The 24,547-nt window shown below is 48.2% G+C and overlaps 1 protein-coding gene across 1 annotated transcript in view; it reads right to left on the bottom strand.

Annotated features, from left to right (window-relative positions):
* Positions 1-24,547, bottom strand: part of PITPNM2 (phosphatidylinositol transfer protein membrane associated 2) — a 159,623-nt gene that overhangs the window by 44,327 nt on the left and 90,749 nt on the right. The window contains 6 exon segments of the mRNA XM_078154267.1: positions 1,300-1,373; positions 1,546-1,608; positions 1,740-1,835; positions 13,810-13,905; positions 16,595-16,906; positions 23,819-24,052. Of these exon segments, the coding sequence (XP_078010393.1) occupies positions 1,300-1,373; positions 1,546-1,608; positions 1,740-1,835; positions 13,810-13,905; positions 16,595-16,906; positions 23,819-24,052 (875 nt within the window).

Genomic DNA, 24,547 nt, shown 5'->3' with positions numbered 1-24,547 from the left:
AAGGCGGCTTCTTCCTGCCCCAGTCATAACCTCAGTGTTACCCAGGGAGGCCTCCACCTGGGAGGCAAGGCTGCAGCGGGAAAGAAGCCAACATGAAGGCACACTCTTGACCCTGCTGAGTCAAGGGGCTCGCTTGCTTAGGGTGCTTCCAATAAAGCATCTTCAGGATGCTTAGGACAGGGGCAGCTAGGTGGCGCAGTGGATACAGCACTGGCCCTGGAGTCAGGAGGACCTGAGTTCAAATCCGGCCTTAGACACATTACACTTACTAGCTATGTCACCCTGGGCAAGTCACTTAACCCCATTGCCTAGCCAAAACAAACAAACAAAAAAAACCAGGATGCTTAGGACACCTCTAATAAAGCCTTTTCACAGTTTTTACGTATTTTCCTTTGCAAAGTCAGCAGAGGGCCAATGGAAGTAGGGAGTCTGGGGGTTACAGCAAGTCAAAAAAGAGATCTGACCTTGGGTATGTAACCTGTCCACACCCAGCACATGTGCAAAAACAGATAAACAAACAAACCCCCCCAAAACAGATGCTAGAGGATGAGGTTACAAACCCAGAGTCAGCTCTGGAGGGACAGGGTCAAGGCTATCACATGGAAGCAAGGCTGGGCTGAAGTCGCACAGGTAGATTTAGGATCCATGGAAAGCAATGGGCTAGGAAACAAGCATTTATTAAGCACCTACTACACGCCAGGCACTGTGCTAAGTGAGTGCATCACAAATACTGGATCCTCACAACGTTGCTGGAGGCTCACAACTCTGTGATGTGGGTGCTGTAGGTCTCCGTTTTACAGATGAGGAAACCAAGGCAGAGGTAAAGTGACTTGTCCAAGTCACACTTGTCCAAGGCTTAGTCAGTTGTCTGAGGCCAGATTTGAGCTCGGGTCTTCCTGACCCCAGACCCAGTCTTCTATCCACTGTGTGGAGAGCTGCCTCGCTGCCTTGAAAGAAAAAAACTTGCTAAAAAGGAGACCTGTTGCAAATACAACTTTGGATGGCCTCAGTCGCTTGGTCACTTACTACCTATGTGGTTTGGGCGAGTTCCTCCGCCTCTCTGGGCCCCGGTTTCCTCATCTGTACAATGAATGGTTGGCCTGGATGAGGTCTTGAGCCACGAGCCTATGACTGCCCATCCCTGGTGGCCTTCGAGATGGGGCTTGGGTTTGTGGCCAGGTGCAGGACGGCCTCCGGGGTCCCCTCCGGCTCCGGAGGCCCCGTGGCTCATCCCCGCTGGGGAGGAAGGCCCACTGGAAGCAGCCTCTGGCCCCGCCACCCCCACATCCAGAGGCTCACCTCGGCAAGGTTCAGTTGTTCCACGTTGCTGGCTTCTGAGTATTCATTGGCTGTTGGCTCAGTATACAGATTGTCTGCAACACAAAACCAGCCCCCAGTGTGACCAGAGGATGCTGGGAGACTCTGGGTGTATGTGTGTGTCAGGGCGGCGAGCCAGGCCCCAAAGCTCCTGCCGCTTCTGAGCCCCCCTCCACCCTCGGCAACCTTATCCCCAGGGTGGCAGGGCCATCAATGGCCCCGTCATACCAAGGACTGCCGGACTTGTAACCTCACGCAACTCTGCCCATGGGGGAGCGGTGATCACAGTCGCTGGAATAAAAACAGAGAGAGAGAGAGAGAGAGAGAGAGAGAGACAGAGAAAGATTGGTGATTTGGCCTGGCTTCCACCCATCTCCCCCTTACCACCCAAGCTGAAGGCAGAGGGCACAGCTGCTCATTACCATCTGATTCAGGGGTTTCGATCTTGTCCATAAGGTCATCTGAGCTCCATTTAGTGATTTCCTTAGGGAAAGGCTCCTCATTGTCAGATAGGTCCTCTGAAGGGGAATAAAGAGGGCGAGAGAGAGAGAAGGGGGACAGGTGCGTTTATGTCCCACCCAGATCTGCTGGGTCACAACAGAGGTGGTCTGGATGTGAACCTAGGTGAACACCATGCACAGAGGACTCTTCTTTGGAACAAAAGAAACCCTTTCAGCTCAGCACACGATCACAGATTTAGGGGAGGGAAGGGATAAGCATTTACATGGCGCCTACTGTGCATCAGGCACTGTGCTAAGTGCTTTACAATTATCTCATTTGACCCTCACAGCTGATCCTTATCTATTACAACTCGCCACCTGGCCATTGGTGAGAGTTTTTTCTTCCATTCAGATACTGGTAACTGGGCTCTACTGAATCTTATTCTAGTCCTTCATGAGAAAGGATTGCTAAGGAGTACTTGAGTTCAAACCTGGCCTCAGACCAGACACTTGACACTTACTAGCTGTGTGACCCTGGGCAAGTCACTTAACCTCAATTGTCTCACCCCCCCCAAAACAAAATTAAAAAACTTTGTTTTGGGGCAGCTAGGTGGCACAGTGGATAGAGCACTGGCTCTGGAGTCAGGAGGACCTGAGTTCAAATCTGGCCTCAGATACTTGACACTTACTTAGCTGTGTGACCCTGAGCAAGTCACTTAACCTCAACTGCCTTGCCAAAAACAAACAAAAAAGGAAGTAGAAATTCTCTTTTGTTCTTAGACCACCTTCATATCTAAGTCTATCCTTTGCCTGCTCAGAAGGTGATCCCCTTTGACAAACACCTTAACTCTTAGGTCCATAGGCTCACAGCAGGTCGATGTGGAGCTGCCAGGGACCTCGAAGGCCATCTTGTCCGTCCTCGACCTCTTGTCCAAAGTCCAGAGGCTGGGATTCAAATCCAGGTCCTTTGACCCCCGCCCAGGTCCCGCCCTTTTGCCACTATCTCTCCAGTGACCCTTTACTCCAATGTGAATCAATGGAAACTGCTCTCTTAGCAGACGTTTATAAAATAACGAACAACCAGGTCAATCGATCAATCAGCAAGCATTTATGGAACACCTACAGCCAGACAGCACAGTGGACTGAGAGGGCCCTGGGACTGGAATCAGGAAGAATCATCGTCCTGAGTTCAAATCCAGCCTCAGACACTTCTTAGCTGGGTGACCCTGGGCAAGTCACTTCGCCCTGCCTGCCTCAGCTTCCTCATCTGTCCAATGAGCCAGAGAAGGAAATGGCCAACCACTCCAGTATCTCTGCCAAGAAAACCCCAAATGGGGTCACGAAGAGTCGGGCACGACTGAAAACAAGGACCAAATAAATGCAATATGTCAGGCACTGTGCTCTAGAGCAAGATGATCCAAAGATGGGGGGGAGACAGCATTAACATACAGAGGAGTCTAAGAAAAAAATATGAATAATGGCATTTATGCAGCATTTTAAGTTTATAAAAACACTATAAGAGTAAAAACATCATTTCGATAAAGCTGCGTGCCAGGCATTGTTCTAAAGTGTTTATAATTATTATCTCATTTCATCCTCACAACAGCCTTGGGAGGTAGGTGCTGTTATTATCCCCATTTTACAGCTGAGGAAACTGAGGCAGGTGGTGGCTAAGTGACTTGCTCCGGGTCATACAGGTATTAAGTATCTGAGGCTGGATCTGAACTCAGGTCTTCTTGACTCAGGGCCCAGAGCTCTGTCCACTGTGTTTCATTTATTCTAACGCTCTGCCCTGTGATTAGGCACCAATCTGCCATAAAGTTTTATTTAACCTTAGCCTATTTCCAAGCCATTTCTATGCTAGAGAGAGAAATGTCCAAACCAGTGTAATCCCCCACATGCCCTCTGACATGATTCACTGCCTCGAGGTTTCAGTGAACACGTACGGGAATCTTGAACAAGGAATCTTGAACAAAAAGATCTAAAAATAGAGCCTGGGTTAACCAAATCTCCCAAAATGAGCAGTCGCCAGCCACATCTCCATCTACCTCCTCCCCCACCGTCTCAGAGGAATCTTCGGGGTTCCTCCCACAGATCCTGAATCCAAATGGAACAGGAGGCAGTTTGAGTTCAGAGGGAAGTAGGGTTGGCCCTGGATTACTACTTCCCGGGAGTCAAAAAAGGGGATCGTCCTTAAGTGAAGGATGTGGTGGGGAAGGCATCATCCTTAATCCACTCATCTGATGAAAGGCCCCTTTCCCTTGGGTCCTGATCTATCCCCCCTACCTTTCCAAGGGGCTTTTCCCAAGGGTCCGTAAAGATCTTTGGGGAGACATATTATTTCTTAATATTTCTAGAGAAACTAAAGCAGATTATGTCCCACCCAAATCTACTGGGTCACGGCAGAGGTGACAGAACCAGATTTTTAATATGATTCCCCATAGGGGTGTGTGTGTGTGTGTGTGTGTGTATGTATATATACGTTATATACATGTTATATATACATATATACACACACATATACCTACACACACACACGCACGCACACACACACACACATAATGCCAAGTAATTCAGGAGGACACAAGCAGCCGGGATGAGATCAAGAGATGCTTTGTGTACAAAGGGGACTTCACTGAGCTTGGGTTCGAAGGAAACTGGGGATCCTGAGAGATGGGTAGAGAACTCTAGTGAGGCGGTAAACATTGATGAAGCGCTAGGGACTGTGTGATAGAGATACAAAAAAAGCTAAAAGGGGCAGCTAAGTGGCATAGTGGATAGAGTACCAGCCCTGGAGTCAGGAGGACCTGAGTTCAAATCCAGCCTCAGACACTTGACACTTACTAGCTGTGTGACCCTGGGCAAGTCACTTAACCCATTGCCTAGCCAAAAAAAAAAAAATCAAAAAGCCCCTGCCCTCAAGGAGCTCCCACTCTAACAGAGCATGACGAGCAGTCCTTGTAAGGAAATTACCAAGAGATAAAACATTGTTCATGAGAAACAGCAAGATGGGCTGTTTGGTGGGATTGTAGGGTTTGCTAAGGTGGTGCAATGGGTAGAGTGCTGGAGTCAGGAAGACCTGAGTTCAAATCTAGCCTCAGATACTTCTTAGCTGAGTGACCCTGCCTAACCAAGTCACTTAACCACTCTCTGCCTCAGTTTCCTCAACCGTATAACAGGGAATAATAACATCACTTATCTCTCAGGATTGTTGTGAAGATCAAATGAGATATATCTGTAGAGAGAAAACGCTTAAAGTGCTTTATCAAGGATAATTATTATTACTGCTATTATTAATGAGGCTGGAAAGATAGGTCAGAGCCAGATTGTGAATGACTTTAAATACTACTAGTATCAAGGAATTACTAGAGATTCTTGAATAATAATAGCTAGTATTTATAATGGGCTGCAAGGCGGCCCAGTGGATAGAGTGCCAGGCCTGGAGTCAGGAAGACCTGAGTTCAAATCTGGCCTCAGATACTTCCTGACTGGGTGACCCTGGGCAAGTCACTTCACCCTGTTTGCCTCAGTTTCCTCATCTGTAAAATGTGCTGGAGAAGGAAATGGCCAACCACTCCCAGTATCTTTGCCAAGAAAACCCCAAATGGGGTCATGGAGAGTCAGACATGACTGAAATTACTCAAGAAGAAGAAGCAGCAGCATTTATAATATGGTACCGTCAGGTCTGTAGAGCGCCATTGTCTCATCTGATGCTCTGGGAGGAGAGGTGTTCTTATCATCCCCATGATGGTTATCGGGTCTTCCCGACTCCATCCACTGCCCACCTTGGCAGGCCCTGTAGCACATGGCTATGTGTTCCTCAGGGTGATGGCTGAGTTGGGGAGGCCAGGCCAGGAGGCCACAGTCATACAGCCAGGTCCTCATCGGGGACAAAGGATGAATTCCCTGAAGTGGTCACAAGCATGCAAATTCACACCACTCCAAGTTACCATTATGCAATGACATCATTACAATCCTGTAAAATTTAGTAACGCTTCCAGCCCAGTGGAAATACGCTTCCTTAGACCTAGCTGTAACCCAGGCGAGAGGCCTGATTTGAGACAAGATTCCCAGCAGATGTCAACACGCCCATCAGGACTTTCCAACAGACCTTCTCAAGGAGGAGAGGTCCTGAGCCTCAGCAGACGACTTCTCTGTAGTGCTCAGAGAAAGAGCCAAAGTTGGCGAAGGGGGGAGGTGGAGGCAGGATAGGGAGAGGAGGAGGTTAAATTTCCCTTCTAATCTGTTCCTTGTTCTGCTTCAGATGGGATGGTCAAGTAAACACAGCTCAGCTCTGGTCCCCAGGCCTGGTGGTAAGTGCCGACAGACCTCAGGAGCCCAAGTCACTTTGCCTAAACTGTATTTGGTTAAAGGCAATTTGCTTAAAAGCAAGAGTCATGAAATGAAAATCCTCAGGTGGTGGGGTGTGGTGTGAGTGTGTGACTCTTCAAGCCTGAGACGTGGGCCACATCATCCTACTTCCCTCCAAGATGAGGGGACTGGACTACAGGAGCACTAAGCCTGGCTCCCACATTCACGACATTCCTTCCTCTCCATTTACCGGGTGGCTCTGCTAATGCAGGCCCTTATCAACCTTCACCTTAACTGGTGCAAAGGCCTCCTTGCCTTGAGTCTTGGCTGCCAAAGCCACCGTCCTAAAGCACAGATCTGACGGAGTCACTCTCAAGAAACTCCAGTGGCTCCCTATTACCTCTGGGATTAACACCTGTGTTGGGTGTTGAAAGACTCTTCCATCCTACTTATCGAGACTTATTATGTATTACTGTCATTGATGCACAAAACTAATTTGCAGAATCAGAAAACTGGAGAGTGGGAAGGGATAGACCTCAGTCCAACCCTTACACCAAAAGGAATTGCTACTCTATCATGGAGTCAGCTAGATGGCTAGATCACTAGGCCTGGAGTTAAAAAGACCTGAGTTCAAATATGGCCTCAGATACTTCCTAGCTGTGTGACCCTGGACAAGTCTCAGTTTCCTCATCTGTAAAATGAGCTGGAGAAGGAAATGGCAAACCACTCCAATATCTTTGCCAAGAAAACCCCAAATGGGGAACAACATTTGCATGTCTGACAAGCGGTCAAGTAGCCTCACTGTCAGGAGCAGAAGAAACTGATCTATGGGCTATTTCCTGTGTCTGATCTCCCACCTCTGAGCCTTTGCCTAGGTTGTCTGTCCGTTAGGTGAAGAGCTCCCTGCTCCTCACCTCTGTCTCTTGGTGGCTGAGTAGGGCCTGTTCGGCCAAGGCCACCCAGGAGGGCTGAGCACAGCATTTTTCCCCCAGCACTACTTAGCACTGAGCAGCAGCACATATAAGAGGTGTGCATCTTATTACCCTGCCTTAGAGGGTAAGCTCCCTGAGGGCAGAGGCTATCTGTTGCTTTATCTCTGTATCCCCTAAGCACTTCATGGGGAATCCTTTATTGAATCTAATTATTAATAAGATTTATTATTATTATCATTATTATTATTATTCCTGGATTCTAAGCTCCAACCTTCTGCAAGGCCACACTTCCAAAGGCCCAAATAGGGTTAGCAAGAAGAAAGCCCAGGAGCCAGAGAGACTGACAGGCTGCTGAACCCCCTCTGCCCAGCCTTAGGTGGAGCCAGGGCAAGGTTGGCTGGGTAAGGTCTCAGGGCCCTTTGGCAACATCCTAGGGAGCAGGAAATACACTCACATTCCTTCCCTGGTAACAAACTTTGGCTCTCAGGTTCAAAGCTACAAAAACGGGCTCATTACTACCGCGGGTGGGGCGGAAAGGCGTTTGCCGCCTCATTCATTCTTGGGAGCGGCTACCCATGATGCACCTGCCAGGGCCTGGGCAATGATTTCTGTCATCTTTCCTCCTCCAGGGCCACTTTGAGCCTGGGGCCTTTGACCAGAGGGTTTTTGCTCCTACTGTGACCCCACCCAAGAATGATACTAGGCGATCAAGGGCCAGAGACTTACTTGGCCAAAGCTGCCCAGTAGATCTGGGAGCACGGGTCATCATTTAGTTCTGAGCAATGGGGTCCACTTGGGAAGGGTGGGTTCCAGTGGTCGGCGCCCCGGTCTCCTCAGCCTCGCCAATCTGGCCCACACATGACTGCCAATGTCACCTTCTTATCTGTGTGGCTACTCACATCCTGATTCATGGAGGGCCTTCCCGGAGGAACACAGGGCTGAGGTTCAATGGGGCCAGGGCCTTGGGTATAAAGCTCCTGGTGTTCAGCACAGTGCCTGGCACAGAGCAGGCATTCATTGCTTATTGACCAATTGATTCTACTTCAGTTGAGCTCTGCCGGAATCAGGCTTAAGACTCAACAACATTCCTCATGGTCAATAGAATGTAAGGTCCCGGAGAGCAGGGGGCTGTTTCGTTGGTAGGTGCCCCAGCACCTATAACGGTACCCAGCACATAGAAGGCACTTAACAGGTGTATGCTGACTCACTGGAAGCATAGTGGCACAGTGGACAGAGCGTTGGGCCTGGAGTCAGGAAGTTGTTCAGTTGTTTCCAACTCTTCTGGGTCCCTCTTGGGTTTTCTTGGCAAAGATACTGGAGTGGTTTGCCATTTCCTGCTCCAGCTCATTTGACAGATGAAGAAACTGAGGCAAAGAGGATGAAGTGACTTGCCCAGGGTCACCCAGCTAGTGAGTGTCTGAAGATGAGTCTTCCTGATTCTAGGAAGTCAGGAAGATCTGAGTTCAAATCTAGCCTTAGATAATTATTAATTGCTGTCTTCCTCACCTTCCTCATCTGTAAAATGGAGAGTAATAATTGCTCCTACTTCCCAGAATTGTTGTGAGGATAAAACAAGATAACTTTAAAGCGCTTCACAAATCTCAAAACACGCTATAAAATGCTAGCTATTATTATTAATAATTGATGAGCTTTACTTCTTACTAGTGAAACGACAAAGTCTTTCCCCTTTCCTCTAGAGCAGGGCTCTTCACCTTTTTGGTGTCATGGACCCCTTGGGCGGGATGGCCAGGTGTATGGACCTCACTTCCTAATTTTGCTCACAAAATCATAATTGAAGGAAATACTAAATTTTGGTTAAAGAAAACAAAGATGTTATTGTTTTTCCCATACAGATTCAGGGACCATTTGAAATCTATCCATAGAGTCTTTGTGGGGAGGAGGACAGCATTTGGGAACCCAGGTTAAGAGTCCCTGTTTGAGAAAAAGTGAGGATTGGTCTTAATTATTTTTCACAGATTCTGAGAGTCGGAGGAAGGGATCTAAGCCATCAGAAGCCACTTAATCCAACCAGAATATGAACATGAACCTCTGAATGGTCAACCAGGCTTTGCTAGATGGTCCTGGACAATGAGGGACCCTGCCCCCCCCTTGAATTAAGGAATTGTTAATTATTCGCTGCAGGGTGAGGGAGACCAAGTCAGACAAGCCTGCTACCCCCCTCTCCCACATGACAGCCCTTGAAATCTTTGAAGGCAGCTGTCCGGGCAGGCTGGAAGTGTTCCATTCTCCAGGCTGACCATCTCCGCTTCTTTCTTTGATCTCTGATTCAGTCTGGATCTTTGATCAGGGAATACTGCTAGCTCTTCACTGATCCTGTTCCCTGCCAGCCCATGGCCCACTTTGATCTGACCCTCTGTTGTTTTCACTCTCATTCTGTTCTAGGTAGCCCTAAGACTACTGGGCAGTTGTCCCATATCCCACCCTTGCCCTTCATCAGATGAGAAGCTCCAGGACTCAAATGATTATCTGTGAGTTTCCCCCAGCACCTCCTAGGCCCACTGTCTGTACGCAGCAGCAAATGCTTAATAAATGACTCTTGTATATGGCTGACATGGAAATATATTTTGCATGATTTTCGCATATGTAACTGATGTCACATTGCTTATCTTCTCAATGGATGGAGGAGGGATGGGAGGGAAGGAATTCAAAAATCTTTTTAAAAAGGAATGTTAAAAATAAATAAATAATGTGCTTTAAAAATTAAATGTTATTGAATAAATGCATCAGGGGCAAAGGAGTGGAGAAGAGAGGCTTGCATCAGGCCTGCGATGAAACTAGGCTAATAAATTATTGAGGTGCTGAGCTGAGAAGTTAGAAAGGATGGCTGCACCTTCTGGGTTAGGAATAAATGCACTGAATGCACGCTGCTGGAAAACGGGGATTATGTCATTCTTACTACTTGTATCCCCAAATGCCTGGCATAGTGCTTGGCATACAGTAGGTGCTTAATAAATACCTGGCTGATTTTTGCGGAAGCACAGGACCGAGGGAGAAAAAGATGTACCTCCTGCTTATGGAATGGCTAAATAAATATGACTGTTCTATAGGAAATGATGAATATGATAAATACAGAGAAGCATAGGAGGATTTATATGAACTGATGCAGAAGGGAGCAGAACCATGAAAACATGATAATCACAAGGTAAATAGAAAGAATAACAGAAATAAAACAATGAAAACTGAATGCAGCAAAGCTATAACGAAGCACTGAGCCACCCAACTGCCAATAACTGGTCTTACTGGAACACATTTGGAGTAGTGGGCTCGGTTCTGGGGGCCACAGTTCAGGAAGGAAACCGTTAATCAGGAGTGGGTCCAGAGGAAAGTCAGCAGGACAGTGAACGGCCATGCCAGCAGGATCAGTTAAAGGAACTGGGCTGGGTTAAGCAGGAGAAGAGAAGATTCAGGATGAGAAAGGATAGCTGTGTAAAGGATTGGAAAAGCTGTCCCATGGAAGACAGACTAATGGATTGTTAGGAAGGGTGTCCTTGCAGCAGCTGCAGGGGCAGAAGCAGGCTTGTTGCAAGGACAGCCTTCCTAACAATCAGAGCTGTCCCAAAGGGGTGTGGTTTGTCCCAAGAGGCAGGCAGCTCCCCCTCATCTGGGAGTCTTCAAGAGGCCAGATGACTACTGGGGCGAGGATTATTCTTCAGGTACGGCTTATACTAGATGGCTTAAGGTCCCTAGTGACTGTCTAACTTACAGGTATTTAAAACACCTTCTAGCTCTGACTAGGAATAATTGAGAGCTACATGGAAAACAGACAAACAAATCGATTCCTTAATTAGATGCCACCAGAACTGAAGCCGGAGAAGCCTGGGGTCAAAGAGGTCCCTTGCGAACCTCTCTCACAGGTGTCTGGGATGCTAATAAAGTCATTAGTGAGGACACTCTGGATGGGGAACAGAGAGGATCTGGTTCCAATAAATCTGATAAGCAGAGGCACAGACAGTGAGAACGGAGATGCTGAGGGTGGCCCCTGCTGACTTCTTCAGCTGGTTCTGACAACGTGGCAGCCACAGGCAAACGTCACGTCAGCACGGTAGTTAGTAGCAGGCTCGCGGCAGTGCTTGAACAGAAGCTGAGCCTGTAGCTGGAGGGGCCAGAGAAGATCCCGGCTGGGACTGAAAATCCAACACTCCTCTGCTTGGAATTTCAGGCCCCTCACCATCTGGCTCCGACCTATCCTTCTTGCCCCATCGCCAACCGGCCTTGCCTTACGCACTCTAAGTTCCAGGCAGATCATCCTTCTCTGGCCTCAATGCCTTCCCCGAGGCTGCCTAAGTCTTGCCTCCTTCCCCAATCCTTTGGTGCTGCTAAGTTGTTTCAGCTGTGTCTGACTCTTCATGACCCCTTTTGGGGTTTTCTCAGCAAAGATACCAGAGTGGTTTGCCATTTCCTTCTCCAGCTCATTTGACAGATGAGGAAACTGAGGCAAGCAAGATTAAGTGACTTGTCCAGGGTCATACAGCTAGCAAGTGTCTGTCCCCTAATCCTTATCAACCTTCAAAGTCCAGCTCTGGGGCCCTTATACATGAGGCATTTCTGGATCCCTTCCAGTTGGTGTTTTCCCCACCCCATGCTGAGGTCACTATTTACTCTGCATACATTTTATATACATTAGGCTGTGAATGTATTTCCTCCCATTAGACTGTCAGCTCCCTGAGGGCAGGAAATGTTTAATTTTTGCCTTTGTATCCTCAGGATTGAGCACACAGGGAGGCTCCACAATAGATTCCTGTTCAGTTGAACTGCTGAACAGTTTGGCTTCTTTCCGATGCCCCCATACATTAATAATATAGTGGCCCACCCCAATTCCTTTCTCAGTTTTTAGATTCTTCTAAGTGTGCAGCACACAATATTTGCTGATAGCGTGTAAGCTCCCACGGGGAAGGGAAGTGATTCACACTTGCCTCTATCCCCAGCACCCAGCACACAGTGCTTGGCACATAAAACATGCTTCATAATAAAGGTTTGCTGATTAACTTTTAGAGTGTGAGGTTTCTAAAACACGTTCTTCACAGCAGCCCTGCGAGGTACATGACAGGATTATAGAGGATCACAGACTCCGAGCTGGAGGGGACCATAGGAATCATTTTGCAGATGAGAAAACAGGCCCGGGGAATGAAGTAACTTACCCAGGGTCACACAGCTAGCAAGAGTTGGAACGGGGATCTGAACCCAGGTTGGCATGCAAGGGGCAGAATGGATACAGCACTAGACCTTGAGTCAGGAAGATCTGACTTCAAATTCCACCTCAGATACTTCCTAGCTATGAGACCCTGGGCAAGTCACTTTCCCTCGTTTGCCTCAGTTTCCTCATCTGTAAAAATGAGCTGGAGAAGGAAATGGTGAACCACTCCAGTGTCTTGGCCAAGAAAACCCCAAATGGGGTCAGGGAGAATTGGACATGACTGAAACAAGTCAACAACAACTGGAGATAAATAGCCCCTACTTTCAGGATCAAATATTTATGAAGCACTGGTTCAGTGCCTGGTGCACAGCAGACCCTTCCCTTTGTTCCTGTTTCCCATTACGCCCTCCCTCATTAGAGGGGGATGACCACCCCCCAGCCTTTACAGCAGCCTCACCCCCCGAAGTGCTTTGTTTGGGACTCTTGGGTTTCATATCATTCAGGTGAAATCTAACACCAAGATTTATGGCAGCACAGGACCAGGATTTGCCCTCAGGCCCCGAGTCCCCACTTTCTCCTCAGCCCTTAGCTCCTGGGTGGGGGTGCAGGGTTGTTCTCTGTTCCCTCTCCAGCACCAGGCCCTTCTTAAGAGTTCTGACATTACATTCTTCCCTCCGGGAATAAAAGGCCAAGGGTGGTGGCAGGAAGGAGCTGCTGTCTCCTCCTCCAAGGAGGAGGAACATAGCCCTGTGATCCAACTGGCCCATCTTGGATGTGGGCACCAGGCCTGATAGGGTTTGTAGAGGTGGGAATGTTGCTCTGCCCCCTCCTCCTCTGCCCTTGAACTGGCCAGCACTAGCTGTGACTCTTAGGCAGCTCACTTCCCTTTCTTAGCCTCAGTATTCTCTGTAAGATGGGAATAATAATACTTAGCACAGTGCCTAGCATACGGTTGTTCAGCTGTGTCCAACTCTTCGTGACCCCTTTTGGGGAGTGGTTTGCCATTTCCTTCTCCAGCTCATATTACAGATGAGGAAACTAAGGCCAACAGGGTTAAGTGACTCACCCAGGGTCATACAAATAGTAAGTGTCTGAGGCTGCATATGAACTCAGGTCCTTCTGGCTCCAGGCCCAGCACTCTGGGCCTGCGCTAATTAGCTGCCTGTTAAGCATGCTACCATCTAGCCAACCTGGCTTTTTTGGCATCCGTCACACAAGAAATCTCATCCCTTACCACTATAGAGAGGCTGTCCTTCACACTGGGATTGCACTCTCTCTGCCTGTTAAATCTGCACCTTCCTCTAAAGCTCAGTGTAAGGACTACTTTCTACTGGCCTTTTTCATGGAGATACCTTGTGTTTAACTATATATTGTATCCATGATTTATATGTATATGTTTTCCCCGACATGATTTAAAGTCCTTCAAGGCAGGGATGAGTTCATTTTTTTATCTTTCTATCTCGAGCACCTTGCACAGTACCTGGCACACAGTAGGTGCTCAATAGATGCTTGCTGAGTGAATGAAATCCACCCTCTGACCTTGAATCAGGCTGGCATCTCCCAGAGCCTAGCTTTCCGCACTGCTTATGGTCCGCCCCTCCGCTCTGTCCCACGATATTTTGGCCCTCCCCCAGCGTGCCCAGAGGCCACGTACCGTGAGCATCGAAGAACTCATCATCTGAACTGTCATCTGAGTCCCTGGCTATGCTCTGCATTCTCCACTCTGAGATGCTTTGGCAAGAAGGGCTCCCTGGAAGGAAAAACCCCAGACTTATCACCGAGTCTCAGGACTGAGGAGGGTTGTGTACCTGCCACGGGGAGAGGTATCATGGGGCCAGATGCTTCTCTCTCAGGGAAGAGGGCTTCTCCTTGGGAGGCTGGAGGTTAGGTGTCTGGACTTAATGAAGGAGAGTGCCAACAGAGGCTGGGGCACATTAATAAGTACAGGGCTCTAGAACAGATACAAAGGGATGGACCAGATGACCTTCAGAGAACCTGGGGGCAGGTGATCCTGATTATGTTTCCATGGACTGAAACAGACTCTACTTCATTGGGGAATATAAGAGTATCTAAAAAATAAAAAATAAAGCTGGGGGCCAAGAAATCCCAATTCTGTTTCTTTCAATCAGGTAATTTCCTCTCGACCCTGTGACTCTGCACTGGCTTTTCCCCAGGCCAGGAATGCCCTCCCTCTTTATCTCAGACTCCTGGCTTTCTCCAGGTCTCAGCTAAAACTGCACCTCCTGCAGGAGGCCTTTCTGAGGCCTTCCAGCTGCCTTCCCCTCTTTCTGCCTACTCCATGGATTTCTTATATTACCTAGTCAGTCATATATGGCCTCTCGTATCAGAATGCCCACTCCTTGAGGGCAGAGACTGTTCTGGGCTTTCTTTGCATCCCCAGGGCTTGGCTAGCATGGTGACTGGCATGTGGGTAAATACTTAATAATGTTTGTTAATTAACAGACCAGACTGCCTGCCTTGAAAATAGCCTGATCCTTATCTTGGGCAACTGACATTAGTCAGACATGTCCCACATTCACAAACCCAACAGATGGATTTGCAATAGAGACGAGGGAAGAATCCTCCTTCACTTTACAGAAGCCTCCATCACTCAGTTCTCATAAGGTGCCAATTCTTCTCAGCTCACTTCCAACAGAACTCAATTCATGAAACTGTCTCTTCCGGGGACACACCTGTTGAGTTCTCCTGTTCTGAGCCCTGGCATGTCCGTCTTGGGATAAGGATGATGGCATTCAGGCTAAGAGAAGAGACTGGGGCCTACCATCAGGCTGAAGGCCACTGTACAGAATTGAGGGCATGATTTGGGCGGCGAGAAGCTAGCAGCTGCTTAGCTTTTCCCCTCACGCCTAGCCTGCTCCTGTGTCCTACCCCACAGATGGGGAGGGGATGGGGAGTCTTGTCTTTTTTGGGTTTTTTGTTTCTTTGGTTTTTTTTTGGTGAGGCAGTCAGGGTTAAGTGACTTGCCCAGGGTCACACAGCTAGTAAGTGTCAAGTGTCTGAGGCTGGATTTGAACTCAGGACCTCCTGACTCCAGGGCTGGTGCTCTATCCACTGTGCATCTAGCCATCTGGGAGTCTTGTCTTAACAAGTGTCTAAGCCCCCCCAGGAGGTAGGAGCAGACCCCAAGCTGCGTGTTCAAGGTTCTAATTTTGTTCCCTAACTGCTGTGAGGAGGCAGCACTGTGACCTGCCTACTAGGGCTGCTCATGATGTCTTTTCTGTGGTCTCTGCTCCTCTGCTGGGCTCCTGTGGGAGCACAGCTGACCAGGATCAGAATCCTACCCAGCAGCCCCTTGGAGAGCCCAGTGGGGTGGGGAAGGAAGCCTAGACAGGATGGGGCTGGAGGCTCAAGGTCAGCAGATTTTTCAGTGCCCAGGGCAGGTCACTTCTCCTCACCCCTTGGAGGCTGGAACTAAAGTCAAGGGCACCCTGAAGCAGCTGCTTTGTTCCAGGCTGGCTCATCCTACTTGGATCATTTCCCAATCCCTCTTAAGGGAGATCCTGTGAGATCACTCCCATTTATCCTCTACTGATCTCTTTCATGCTGTTGTTTGCACACTATCTCCCCCATTAAAATGTGAGTTCCTTGGGGGCGGGGCAGTTTTTGTCTTTCTATCCAGAGTTTAGCATTGTGCCTGGCATACAGTAGGCATTTAATAAGTGCTCGTTGACTTGACTTGCCCCTAGCAGCCAGGTGGCGAACAGGGCTAGGGAGGAGCTAGAGCTGTGGAGACTCCTGGATGTTAGAACACCTCATGAATCAGCACATTGCTCGCCAAAAAGGATGCAACTTGGCACTCTGAATTTGGGGGCCTGCAATGGGGAAAGAGAGGGCCTAGCAAGTCAGGGAATTTAGAACTAGTAGGGACTTTGGATGAGAAGCCATCTGGTCCGACTGCTCATTTTAGAGATGAGCAAGCTGAGGACTGGGAGATGGGAAGTGACTGGCCCAAGGTCACACAGGAAGTAAATGGAAAAGCTAGAATCTGAACTCGATGCCAAGTCTGGGTGGAGACCCCAGATCTTTACTAAGACACACAGGGTGGCCCCAGAGGACCTGAAGTTTTCACCCAAAGGCTGATGCTGGACTCCCCTGGAACCTGGAAATAACAGGAAAGCAAAACCCAAGGAAAGCCCCACCTTCAGTAAAATGGAAATCAGGTGCCAAAGGACATAAAAATCTAGAATTATACAACAGAAACTTGGGGAGGGATGAGGAGGGAGGGATTTTTAGCCCTACAAAGGGTCCTTTAGAGTGAGTGCCCCAGAGTGCATTTTAACAATAGGAATTTTTTTGATCTACACACAGCTTTTCAGGAACATGTTTATTACATTAAAAAAGGGGTGGCCAGAGCCCTAGATGGCCAGCCTTCAGAGGGTGGGTACGGATGGGGGAGCAGGGTGAAGGGAGCCTCTCACCTCCTCGTTTGGATGACCGGGAAGACTTGGAGGACGTGGACCACTGCTTCGTCAGGCCTCTCCCCTTGAGGGCCTCCCCGTTGCTGCTGGGGGGCTCGGGGGCCTCCCTCAAGGCATTCTCCTCTTCCTTCTCCTCACTGGGGGGCTCCTGGGGCCCATACCCATCGCCATCCATGTACTGCGCCATTTTTTGAGACAGCATCAGCTGCGCCTCTTTCTCTAGCTCCCGGATGTCCTCGATGGTCAGACCGTACCATTCATCTTGCCAACACCAGGCCTGTCGGTGGGCCCTCACCATCACCTTCCGAAGACCTGGGCCAAGGGACCAAAGAGGGACTGGGTCAGTGACGAGCCCATGGGGCCCTGGCTGGGGAGCCCAGCCCTCCCCTTCTTCCTCAACTCCGATTTCTGTAACTTGGCCCGTGAGCAGAGCACCCTCAGACCAACAGAAATCAGGCAGTGGGCAGTTAATGTTCTGCCAGTAATAGAAAACACACCCAGGATTCTTGACCCTGGCCTGCTCCTTATGATTCTGCTGCTGTCTTACAAGGCTTGGAACAAGGACTGCCTCCTACAGGAATCTCTTTCTGATCTTCCAAGTTCTTATAGTACTCCATCCCTCCTCAAAATAGAACGTATCCTTTTAAATCTCTGGTATAAAGGATAACTCACAGAGTAAGGGGAGGGCATGAGGGAAGAGCGCCTGGCATATAGTAGGTGCTTAATAAATGCTTATTGACTGAGTAAGTTGCAAAAACAAAAGGCATCAATAAAAGGTAAGGTCTATCTTTGCTTTTGTATTTGTAAATCCAGTACTCAGTGCACAGCCAGGGCTTAATAAGTGCATTCTCATTCATTTAAAAAAAACTCATGCACAGCCTTAGCTATTTATATGGTTTATCCCTTCAGTTAAAAGTAATCTTCTTAGCATAGACAAGTAGGACAGTTATAGAAGTAACAGGCAGAATTGTTATTATTATTATTTTTAAGGTAACTGGGGTTAAGTGACTTGCCCAGGGTCACACAGCTAGTTAGTGTCAAGTGTTTGGTCTGAGGTCGCATTTGAACTCAGCTCCTCCTGACTCCAGGGCCGGTGCTCTCTCCACTGCGCCACCTAGCTGCCCCATATTATTATTATTTTTAAAGCAAGCAGGATCAAATTGAAATTCAAGGTTTTGTGCAGAATCTTCTTTTTACCTTCTGCCGTTTTATTAAAATGCTCCTTTTTTGATGTTAATGTTCAGAACAATAATTTTTTAAAAAATTACTTATTATTTTATTTTTCCCAAAGCACATGTAAAAACAATTTTTAACATTCATTTTGAAAAGTTTGAATTCCAAATTCAGAATAATAGTTTTTCAAAAGAATATAAACTCCTTGAAGGCAGGCAATCCTCATTTTGTGTCTTTGTATCCCTAGAGCTGACAGTAGCGGATTAATAAATACGTGCCGCGAAGTGGGGCGGTGGATAGAGTGTCTGGCCTGCAGTCAGGAGGACCTGAGTTCAAATCCGACCTCAGACACTTAGTAGCTGGGTGATCCTATACAAGTCGCTTTCGCTCTGTTTGCCTCAGTTTCCCCATCTGTAAAATGAGCTGGAGAAGGAAATGGCAAACCTCTCCAATATCTTTGCCAAGAAAACCCCCAAATGGGGTCACAAAGAGTCAGACACAAGTGAAATGACTTAACAATAACAAATGCATGTTAGCGTATTGGATGGGATAGGGTAAACCTTGCACCGTCCTTAATATCTTTAGCTCTGTGACCTTGGACTAGTCCTTAGATGACAGACTCATAATCCGCTGCTAGACCTGGAACGCCGGCTTGGGAGGACCTACCTGACCAGCTGCCCTGGTGATACCCCAGGGTCCCCACTATACCCCAAGGGGTCATCAGAGGCTCTGCATATTTATGGACTTTTAGTCCCATGAAAAATAACTTCCAATTTGTATTGTCCATCTAACTTTTCAAAATGCTTTCCCAGGCATACGTGCCCAAGGTCACACAGTAAGGTTTGAGGAGAGGTTTTCTGAGTCCTGACCTCAGGGGGTTTCTCCCCAACAACATCCTTTATGTTTCATCAGCAGCACGCCCAGGCAAGAGACACATTAGGCCTGCAACCCAAGGCACCTCACATCTCAGGCCTATAATTGGAGACCTGGAGCCTGACTCCCCACAGGAAGGGAGGAGACCATGTAGCTGAGGTCAGCGAGCTCATGCAGACAGAAATACTTGTGGGGTGTTGGAAATGCTTACTAGTAGATGACTAATGAGGTCAGACTGAAGATGGGGAAATTTACCGCCATGCAGACAAATGCTTGTGTGTGTGTGTGTGTGTGTGTGTGTGTGTGTGTGTGTGTGTGTGTGTGTGTGTGTATGTGTGTGTGTGTGTGTGTGTGTGTGTGTGTGTGTGTGTGTGTGTGTGTGAGTTGGACAGGTGAAACCCTCAAAGAGGAAAAGTTACTTTGCCAGCCATTAAGAACCAACTTGATGCTGAAGACAGAATTCCCAAATCTCAAAGTTGGAAGGGGCCATCCAGGTCCCTAGTCCAACCCAGGTGGCCTAGACGGTCATGAAGTCCACCCCAGGCTGAGCAGGCACACCCTCCATAACATCACCAGCAAGTTATCCAGTCTCTGCTGGAAGTTCTTCAATGACGGGGAACTCATTACTTCAAATGGTAGCCCACGTTGCTTTTGGATAACTCTAAACATCGGGAAGTTTGTCCTTGCGGCTGAAATCTTCTCTGCAGTTTGCACCTGCCTCTGTACTTGGTTCTAGGCCCAGAACTAGAACAGGGATTAATCTGAAGTGATTCAAAAAGTCATTTTTAATTTTGCTTTGTTTTGGCAATGGGACTATGTGACTTGCCCAGGGTCACACAGCTAGTGAGTGTTATCAGAAAGTAATTTTGAGGTGCCTAGTATGAGCCAGGCCCTGGGGATACAAATAGCAAAAAGAAAGACGCTCCTGCTCTCATGGAGCTCACATTCTACATCAACTGTCCTCCATCTTCACCAAGGATAGAACAGGAATGACAGGGAGATGGAGAGGGGCAACATTTTGGATTTCATTGCTTTGTTCACTTTGCCCCTCCCCCACCCCCGGCCACTTCAGCTTTCTTCCCCTCCTAGACTGTAAGCTCCCTGAGGGCAGGAATTGTCGTTCCTTTTCCTATCTGTACCCCCAGCACTTAGCACTGTGCCCAGCACAAAGAAGGCCCTTAGTAAATTTTTATTGATTATTGACCATAGAATAAGTGACAAGGGAAAGCAAGGGGCTGATCGTTTCCTTTTTGGTTTTGAGGATCAAATATGATCATGTACCATGTAATCACCATGGCGACTCATCATTATTTCCAATGAACAAACAGAGGCTGAGAAAGGGGAAAGAGACCTAATCAGCCTAGGTCCTGTTGCCAGTAAGAGGCAGAGCTGAGACCCGAAGCCAGGACTCTGCCGGCAGGAGCAGGGCTCCTTCTACAGACACCGCTGTATGGGGATCAGCCTGGAATCCTCTTCCGGTGCTGCTGTTTCTAGAACTGGAAGGGACCGCCTCAGAGCTCTCTCGTCCAACTCCTCCATCTTCCAGGAAACTGAGGCCCGGAGAAGTCAAAGTGATCTGCCCAAGTCACAAAGACCGGGTATGGCAGGGCTGGGGTGTGAACTCAGGTCCTCAGCATCCAAAGTCATCACTCCCTTCCTCCACAGAGCCTCACCGTATTCTTGCCTGGAGGCTGGGGGACGGACGCCATGACCTTCGAGACTCAGTCCACTTCTAGCTGACTTGGGTTGAAGCCTGAACATTACCTAGCTCTAAGTCACTGTGCGATTCAGACATGCGAGGAACCACTTACGCCTTCTCTCCCAGGGCACTATCCTCACCTACCAGGCTCATCGGACCCCACAGGCCTCAGTCAGCCAGATCGGAGCCTTCACCCTTTGGGGATGCAGTCAATGACCAAACCAAGGATAGAGAACCATTCGATACAAGCCCACCCTTGACTCCCCAGCTGGTGGGAGTTTCATCTTTGGAAGCAAGTGCGCCCCACCCCTAGTCTGCTCTGCCCCGCTGCCCGGCACGGAGTGGGCACTCGGCGAAGGCTTGTTGACCGACTGACGGACAGGCTTGTGGCTTGAGAGTCGGTACCTTGCCTTCCTCAGTCTCCACTCCAATGGATCCGCTGGCTTTCGGACAGCTTTCATCAAGCCCTGCCCTTTTCACCGCCCTTGGTTTCGCCCTTAGGGCTCAGAGAACAAGACCGATCTCTCCTCTAAAAGGCCGTCGATCAAACATGTCTTGTAACATTGCCTCTAAACGGTCTCTGATCTAGGTTAAACTCTCCTAGCTCCTTCCAACAACCCCCATGGCACCTCAAGGCCCTCATCATGCTGGCTGGGCTCCTCTGGACATGCTCTAATTTATGCAAGTCCTTCCTAAAACGCAGCCCTTGTAACTGAACAGAACTCTCTGGCTTGTCATCTCGCTCATAATGCAGAGGAGGACGAGCTGCATCGGCTGTCCTGGCCGCTACCTCTTTCTGCTGACTCAGCAGATTTAGCCGAGCTTGGGGTCTGAAACCCCCAGATCTTCTCCAGATGAGCTGCCACCCACTCTTCAGATTCAATTTTGCTAATTTATTTTCCCTTTCAAATTCTCTCCCTCCCCCTTCCCCACTCATTGAGAAGGTAATAAAAAAGAAAACTCATTACAAATGTGTATAATCATGCAAAACAAAATTTCTGCATTAGCCGTGTTCCAAAAACAAAGAAAGAGAAGAAACTATGCTTCAATCTGCACTCTGAGGCGCTCAGTTCTCTGACTCTCCTCCCACTCTCAAATTAGACTTTTTGACCCCAAGAGTAAGACTTTTTCATCAGTAACAAATATGGGGTCAAAGAGTCTTAGGGCAAGAAGTGACCTCACAGGGCACCCATTCTAAGCTCCAGTGCAATGCAGGAAAACCCTCCACAACATTCATTCATCCATCAAAAATTTGTGAAATGGGTGGAGTCAAGATGGTGGATCAGAGGCAGTAACCCAGCTGAACTGTCTCAACATTCTCCAAACAGGTTTAAAACAACACCTCAAATCAAATTTTGGAGCGGTAGAGCCAACGAAAGGCCAGGGTGAGACATTCTTCCAGCTAAGAAAATTAGGATGTTGGCAGGAGACATCTGTGGCACCGGGGTGGAAGCCTGTCTGGAGGGCAGCACATTCAGTGCCAGCTGGGGCCTTGAAGGCGACTGCAATAGCAGCAGTGGTAGCAGCAACGGCAGTTTTGAGAGCCCTCATCCTAGAGATGGTAAAGGAGCTGGATAACTAATCAGAGAGAAGTTACAGGGGGCTCTTTGTTATCACTGGGTGGAGTTGGCACTGACTGGCAACTCTATTGCTCATAGCAGTTCTGGATTGCAGTTCCAAGGTAGAGAGGAACACTAGGGCTTGTGGCGGCAGAAGAAGGGCTCATGGGTAAAGACAAGGGCGCAGACCAGGAAAGCAATGACCCAGCCTCTCCCAGGACACCACCACCTTGGAAGCACACATCTGAAATGACAGATGTTGGCAGGAATATGGGAAAATAGGTATGCTAATAAACTGCTGGTATAGTTGTAAACTAGTCCAACCATTCTGCAGAGCAATTTGGAACTACGCTCAAAGGGTTATCAAACTGAGCATACCCTTTGATTCAGCAATACTGCCATTAGGACTATACACCAAATAGACGAAAGGAAAAGGACTTTTATGTGCAAAAATATTTATAGCAGCTCTTTTTGTAGTGGCAAAGAGTTGGAAACCAAGAGGATGCCCACCGATTGGGGAATGGCCAAAGAAGTTATGGCAAATGATTGTGATGGAATACTATTATGCTGTAAGAAATGACCAGGGAAGTGGTGTCAGAAAAACATGGGAAGACCTATCTGAAACTAAGGCAAGGAACCGGGAGGCCATTGTGCACAGTAACAGCCATGCTATAATGATGATCAACAGCGAAAGACTTAGCTGCTCTAATCAATACAGTGAGCCAAGACAATTCCAAAGGACTCATGATGAAAAAGTGCTATCCGTCTTCAGAGACAGAACTGATGAATCCTAAATGCAAATTAAAGTATAATCTTCTCACTTGACTTTTCTTGCTTTTTTAAAAAATATGGCTAACATGGAAATAGGTTCTGTATGATTTCACGTGTATAATTGCTATCACATTGCTTGCCTCCTCAGTGGGCATGGGAGGGGGTGGGAGACGGGGAGAGAATTTGGACCTCAAAATTTAAAAAGAAAAGAATGCCCAAGATAAATAAATGATGAGTTGTTGTGGTTTTAATTGATGAAGTAACCACCATGTAGTGTATTCATTCTGCTAGCCTCTGGGAGGCACAAAGATAAATAAGACATGGTTCCTGCCCTCAAGGAGGCTGTAGTCTAGTAAGAGAAATAATCTATATCATAGAAATGCTCTGAAGAAATTTTCTGAGTTCAAATTTGGCCTCAGACATTTTATTAGCCGGGTGATCCGGGGCAAGTCACTTAACCCTGTTTGCCTCAGTTTCCTCATCTGTAAAATGAGCTGGAGAATAAGAAAATAATTTCACTTTCTTTACTTTACAATTATTAATGCAATTTTATATGTGAAATCCTTAATCCAATTTTGGGAACTCGTTACTTAAACACACTCAAGGCTTGTATATCCCAAATGGGGTCCCAGAGAGTCAGACAATTACTGAAATCACTGAGCAACAAAGGAAACAATCTCTATCACAGAATTGCTCTAAGGAACCTAGTCTATGAATGTGCTTAATGATAATTCTTAATTCCTAATAATAAGAGCCAATGATAATCTATGCAGCGTTTCAAAGCTGGCCCAGCGCTCTGCAGACCTGATCACACACCTACTGCGTTGTAGATGGAGGATTTGAACCCCACTTTATGAAACTGGTTGAGGGTTCTCTTCCTGGTGAGTCCAGCCTGTACTTGAGCACGCACAGGTGTGAGGCTCCTGACCTCCTGGGAGGCGGCCCGGTCTACTCTGGGACAGCTCCGTGGTCAGACGTCATCGCTCACTTTGGACTGAGCTCTACCTCAGTGCCTGTACCATCCGCCCACTGGTCCTCAATGTGCCCTTTGGGGTAAATCGAGTATAATGCGCTCTAGGGTCAGGCGAGGTCTGCTGACCCCATCCCCTTACAGGCCCTCTCCACAAAGGGGGGTCTAGGACCACTCACCAACATCGTGAATGAATCTCTCGATCTTGGACTGCATGCCCCAGTATCGAAACTCCACCTTACACAGCTTGTACGCGCACATGATGGGCAAGTGGCTGGGGAGGTGGAGGCACTCCTCGATCCAGTCCTCAGATAGCGGGCCCCTCCTCGTCTTGACTGACCGAAAGAGCCGAGGGTCCTCCTCCAGCTTGTACTCATTGGGAGGGATGGGGTCTTTGACGATATCAATGGGATCTGAGGGCAGGACGTGAGAGTCACTTTTTTTTGACAAGAGGTCACAACATAAGATCCAGAGGTTGAAGCAACACTGGAGACCCGATGGCTAACCCCCTTCATTTGACAGATGAGGAAACTGAGGCAAGCAGGGTTAAGTGACTTGCCCAGGGTCACAGCTCTGAAAATGTCTGAGGCAGAATGTGAACCAAGGTCTGACTGACTACAATCCAATGCCCAAGCTATGACCCAAACCCTGTCCATCCCTCGCTCTCACCCACTCCCTCTAATCCAAGTTCTGCAGGGCTTTTCAAGCCACCAACATGGTTCTTGAATTAGGGGAAGCAAGAAGAGGGACGGGAGGGGAGATGTCAAGTTTCCTAACTAGATAATGGCATGTCTTGTAGTTTTCCCAGCTAGAGGCAGTTAGGCAAAGCAGTGGATAGAGTGGTGGAGTCAGAAGACCCAGGTTCCAATTAGGCCTCTGACAGCTGTATGACCCTAACCAAGTCACTC

The sequence above is a fragment of the Phascolarctos cinereus genome, unplaced genomic scaffold (assembly GCF_003287225.1).
Source record: "Phascolarctos cinereus isolate Bilbo 61053 unplaced genomic scaffold, phaCin_HiC Scaffold_4;HRSCAF=312, whole genome shotgun sequence".
Lineage (NCBI taxonomy): Eukaryota > Metazoa > Chordata > Mammalia > Diprotodontia > Phascolarctidae > Phascolarctos > Phascolarctos cinereus.
Note: the sequence above shows the minus strand (reverse complement) of the source record. Positions and strands in the feature narration are given on the sequence as shown.